At 39.2% G+C, this 6,000-nt stretch overlaps 1 protein-coding gene across 1 annotated transcript; it reads right to left on the bottom strand.

The window, feature by feature from the left end:
* Positions 1–1,672: 1,672 nt before the first annotated feature.
* On the bottom strand, positions 1,673–4,838 carry LOC131765944 (matrin-3). Its single transcript, XM_059079974.2, has one exon. The coding sequence runs from the start codon at positions 4,605–4,607 to the stop codon at positions 2,058–2,060; it is 2,550 nt and encodes an 849-aa protein (XP_058935957.1). The 5' UTR covers positions 4,608–4,838; the 3' UTR covers positions 1,673–2,057.
* Between the last annotated feature and the right edge of the window lie 1,162 nt (positions 4,839–6,000).

Raw genomic sequence — 6,000 nt, 5'->3', positions numbered from 1 at the left:
ATAGAGTTGCTTGTAGTAAACTCTAATAATCTTTTGTATTTCTGCAGAGTCACTTGTTACATCTCCTTCTTCCTTTCTAATTCTATTGATTTGAGTCTTCTCCCTTTTTTTTAAGATTTATGCTTTATTTATTTATTTTTTTTTAAACATTTTTATTGGAGTATAACTGTTTTACAATAGTGTGTTAGTTTTTCCTTTACAACAAAGTGAATCAGTTATACATATACATATGTTCCCATATCTCTTCCCTCTTGCATCACCCTCTCTCCCACCCTCCCTATCCCACCCCTCTAGGTGGTCACAAAGCACAGAGGTGATCTCCCTGTGCTATGTGGCAGCTTCCCACTAGCTATCTAATTTACATTTGGTAGTGTATATATGTCCCTGCCACTCTCCCACTTCATTACAGCCCACCCTTCCCCCTCCCCATATCCTCAAGTCCATGCTCTAGTAAGTCTGTGTTTTATTCCTGTCCTACCGCTAATCTCTTCATGACATTTTTTTCCCTTAGAGTCCATATATATGTATTAGCATACGGTATTTGTCTCTCTCCTTCTGACTCACTTCACTCTGTATGACAGACTCCAGTTCCATCCACCTCATTATAAATAACTCAGTTTCATTTCTTTTTATGGCTGAGTAATATTCCATTGTATATATGTGCCACATCTTCTTTATCCATTCATCTGTTGATGGACACTTAGGTTGCTTCCATGTCCTGGCTATTGTAAATAGAGCTACAATGAACATCTTGGTACATGACTCTTTTTTTTTTTTTTTTTTTGGTTAACATTTCAAACATGTATAACCAATGAACATGGCCTAAGTTTTTTTTTTTATTGGTACTCACTTCAGAAACTTGAATCCACAGATATAAGCAGTATATAACCAGAAAGTTACAAGTAAACACAGATTATACATGCAAATTTCTGTTCACAAAGGTCACATATGCAGTATATGAATTAGAAGCGTGCGTCTAAGATTATGGCCAAACTGTTTTTAAAATGCAGAAATGTAAAATTACATCTTGAAAATATGAAGAGATGGTCTACACACTTCAAAAATCAAATGTGCGGGCTTCCCTGGTGGCGCAGTGGTTGAGAGTCCGCCTGCCGATGCAGGAGACACGGGTTCGTGCCCTGGTCCGGGAGGATCCCACATGCCGCGGAGCGGCTAGGCCCGTGAGCCATGGCCACTGGGCCTGTGCGTCCGGAGCCTGTGCTCCGCAGCGGGAGAGGCCACAACAGTGAGAGGCCCGCATACCGCAAAAAAAAAAAAAAAAAAAAAAAAAAAAAAAAAATCAAATGTGCTTATACCAGATGTATGACAGCTACAGGATTCAAGTGACAAGCAATATCTCAAGAAATTAATACTGGTCAAAGAGAATGGGAATATTTTTATATTTCACTGAAAAATACACTGACTACTAGAATACGAAATCTAGCAGGAACTTAGGGAAAAAATTACAAAATCTAAAGCCAATTACTTAATATTTCTTATTACCTAAACAGCATGACATTAAAAGAAAACTGCACCTGCATTTTAATTACCAATCTCACATTAATGAAGTTCTCAAAAAATGAAACAAAACAAAAAATGCTTCGAACTGCAAATGAAAAGTCTGCAAGGCTCAGATTAAAATGTGGAATGTTTCAGATGAAAGTAATAAAAATACAATTGGTTTTGTTCTTTATTGAATGGAATCAAAAGTTTTGACATTTCTTTGAAGCTTGGAACTACTAAATTTCATTTCTCTGAATGTTTCTACCTATCTTTCTTAGTGGTGCAAGTGTCTTAAGTAGCATATGAAGTCAGTCTCTACCAAGTATTTCTGTCTGTTACCATTTTGATAAAACAAAAACAATTCTTCATTAACTTAACCGTATATGTATTTTTGCTATAACACTTAACACATGAACAGACATCTATTATTTTTCCACTATAACAAAAGAGTACAATAGTTTTCTTCTAACTATCTGTATTGTATTTAAAAAAGGTTAACATTTAAAAACAAAGAACCATTATTTTCTTTGAAATCATTAAGCTTCTTGCACATCTTAAGCTTCCTTCTTCTGCCTGCGTTCTTCTGCCAATTTATTCAGAAATTTCTTTAATTTCTGATAATGAGGAAGGCTGCTGCAATGAGTATTCTTTGCAACTTCTTCATTTGTATAAAAGAGTGAACACAGCTTACAGTAAAACCCTGTTTTAGGTATCACATAGTCTATACCAACAGGAACATTGGGCTGATATGGTCCAATTCTATACTCATCTGGGATTGTATAGTCCTCCTTGTTTTCATCACTTTGGCCATCTGCGTTTTCACTTGTATCTTTGTTGGGATCATCAGCGTTCTCAGCAGATTCAGCACCTGGTTCTGTATTTTCCTCATTTTTAATTCCATTTTCCAACGCTGCTTCGTTTTCTTGGTCAAGTTCCTCGATCTTGTCCACCTTTTTAAGCTTTTTCTTCGCAGTTGCTGAAGCACTCGCATTTGCATCTTTTTTCACAACTTTGTCAGAAGGTTCCTTTTTCCCATCAGATGCCACATCCCCTAAATTAGCAAGATCTGTCTCATCTCCCACTGAACTGCCACTTTCTAGCAGTGCTGCTGCTTCTTCTTCATCTACAAGTAGCTCATCTTCAGATTCAAGAAGCATGTTAGGTTCTTGTTCTGCCTGGTCATCCTTTGTATCTTTTTCACCATCTTCTCCTGATTTCTCTTCTTGTTCTTTACCTTCGGTTGTACTTTCAGTCTTCTGGGAACCATCAGTTTTGGATTTCTTATCACTTGGAGATTCTTTGCCATCTGGAGAGTAAGATCTTTTCCGGGACTTATCTTTTTTCAGTAAGTCAATGCCTCTGTTGGGAATCCTGAGTACCAATTTTTTGTATTTTTCAGACAGGTCAACTTTTACACATCTCCCTTGAAACCAAAGAGCCTTTTTCAAACAGTGGTCAACCATTGCCATTGCATCTTCTCTGGTCTCCATCTCAATAAAGGCCTGACTTTTCATCCTCATCAGTATATAATTCTTAATCTTCCCATAAGGCTCAGCAAGCTTGAGGACAGCACTGTCAGAATAGCCAGAATGAGGTAAATTGCTGAGATGTATCACACGTCCAAGCTCTTGTTTTTGATCAAACTTCTGGTCTGGCTTCCCTTCAGGTTTCTTTATTCTTTTATACTTCTGGGACAAATGAACTCTCACTGGCTTGCCAAATACTAATGCTGGTGTGGTTGTATAATAATCCACTGCAGCCTGAGCATCTTCTGTGGTTGCCATTTCAATAAATGCCTCATTAATTTTATTTAGAATCAGATGATTTGAAATAACTCCAAATGGTTCCACCAGCTGTAATAGTTGATATCTCAAGTTCTTCCCTCGCTGGAAATCCATGATGTGAACAACTCGGCTAGTTTCCACTCTGCCCTTTTGCATGTGTCTTGGTCCTTGCAGGTTTCCATTTCCAGCACCCAGATTTCCTCTTGGTCCAACTGCTGGTCCCCCAAGATGAAATGAGGGAGGCGGAGGTCCCAGAATTCCTGGTGCTGGGTTTGTAGACTGCTGCAACATGAATGGATCACCCATTGTGTGTCCTGTATCATTGTCAGGATTCCATTCTGGGTAGATTTCAAGAAGAAGCTGGCATCGACGACTGTGACTTGCTCCATTGATATGTTGACTCCACTCCTTATTAGAATGAACTGGCAAATCACATATAGAGCACAGATGGGGATAACCCTTCGGTAAGAGTCCATGGAAGTCTTCAATATTGCTACTTGGAGGAGCGCCCCTCTTTTTCTCAAAGAGAGATCTCTCTTGTAAGGGGCCAGGACCACGTCCCATTCTCTCATACTCACTGTCAAATTTATGATAGTTATGCGAGGTCTCACCAAAAAAGGAATCATCCCTACACCTTTCTCCATCTCTTAATCTGTCATCTTCATAATCCATTCTGTCATAATAACCAGATTCTTGAGAACGACTTCCATGGTCATAATCAAGCACTGGGTTGAGACTAGGACCACGATCATCAAAACTATCTCTTCTAAAGTGCCTTTTTTCTTCCCAATCGTCCCTAGGTACTCTGTATGGTGGCTCCCGTGTAGCAGATCTGCCATCTCTACCATAACTCAATGTAGGGCCTTCTTCAGTTCTCCTCCTTTTAAGCTGTAGAAGGATTTGGGGCAAGTTCTCAGGAGTAATCTTGTCCTCTGGATAACGACTCAGTTCATCTAAGTCTCTAGCAGACAGACCAAAGCTGGCCAAAATGTTACTGGCCTGGTCTGCATCTCCACGGTGTTGAGAAGACAAAGGGAGCGGACCTCTACTTCCAATGTTAAATATAGACTGCAAATTATGGGAAGAAGTACTAGCAGAAGACAGTGCACTATGAGCTCCTTGTTGATTCAATGAAGAACTCATTCCAAGATTCATTAAACTAGCAAGGCGTGCAGTACCCTGGTTCATCCTTCCAAGAGATGCTGGCATACTTAAAGACTGGGTAGCAGCAGCAAGAAGGCCTATTCCTGCTGCAGACAGGTCACGCCCATGACCCTGCGAGTCCCTACCGAGAGATGACTGCTGGAATGACTTGGACATTGTAGAACTATCTCTTGTCTAGTTTATAGATTTAAAAAAATTTTTTTAGAAGATGGCCAAAAAGAAAGCTCAAACTAGAAAACTAGGTTAACTTTGCTTCAAAAAATGGTAACGCCAAGAAAAAGGATCAATAAGGACTGTAGAATCTTCTTCAAGCTGAGAACCAGCAGACAACTCTTAAGGAGAGGGAGAGGGAAAAGAGGCACCTCTCTCCAAGCGAGCGGGACGCTGAGACTCCCCCATGACTCTTTTTGAATTATGGTTTTCTCAGGGTATATGCCCAGTAGTGGGATTGCTGGGTCATATGGTAGTTCTATTTGTAGTTTTTTAAGGAACCTCCATACTGTTCTCCATAGTGGCTGTATCAACTTACATTCCCACCAGCAGTGCAAGAGGGTTCCCTTTTCTCCACACCCTCTCCAGCATTTATTGTTTCTAGAGTTTTTGATGATGGCCAATCTGACCGGTGTGAGATGATATCTCATTGTAGTTTTGATTTGCATTTCTCTAATGATTAATGATGTTGAGCATTCTTTCATGTGTTTGTTAGCAATCTCTATATCTTCTTTGGAGAAATGTCTATTTAGTTCTTCTGCCCATTTTTGGATTGGGTTGTTTGTTTTTTTTGTTCTTGAGCTGCCTGAGTTGCTTATAAATTTTGGATATTAATCCTTTGTCAGTTGCTTCATTTGCAAATATTTTCTCCCATTCTGAGGGTTGTCTTTTGGTCTTGTTTATAGTATCTTTTGCTGTGCAAAAGCTTTTAAGTGTTATTAGGTCCCATTTGTTTATTTTTGTTTTGATTTCCATTTCTCTAGGAGATGGGTCAAAAAGGAACTTGCTGTGATTTATGTCATAGAGTGTTCGGCCTATGTTTTCCTCAAGAGTTTGATAGTGTCTGGCCTTACATTTAGGTCTTTAACCCATTTTGAGTTTATTTTTGTGTGTGGTGTTAGGGAGTGTTCTAATTTCATACTTCTACATGTAGCTGTCCAGTTTTCCCAGCACCACTTATTGAAGAGGCTCTCTTTTCTCCACTGTATATCCTTCCCTCCTTTATCAAAGATAAGGTGACCATATGTGTGTGGGTTTATCTCTGGGCTTTTTATCCTGTTCCATTGATCTATATTTCTGTTTTTGTGCCAGTACCATACTGTCTTGATTACTGTAGGCTTGTAGTAGAGTCTGAAGTCAGGGAGCCTAATTCCTCCAGCTCCATTTTTCGTTCTCAAGATTGCTTTGGCTATTCGGGGTCTTTTGTGTTTCCATACAAATTGTGAAATTTTTTGTTCTAGTTCTGTAAAAAATGCCAGTGGTAATTTGATAGGGATAGCATTGAATCTGTAGATTGCTTTGAGTAGTAGAATCATTTTCACAATGTTGATTCTTCCAA

This window comes from Kogia breviceps, chromosome 11 (assembly GCF_026419965.1).
Source record: "Kogia breviceps isolate mKogBre1 chromosome 11, mKogBre1 haplotype 1, whole genome shotgun sequence".
In the NCBI taxonomy this organism is placed as follows: Eukaryota; Metazoa; Chordata; class Mammalia; order Artiodactyla; family Physeteridae; genus Kogia; species Kogia breviceps.
The sequence above is the reverse complement of the archived record's forward strand: the minus strand, read 5'-3'. Positions and strand labels throughout refer to the sequence as shown.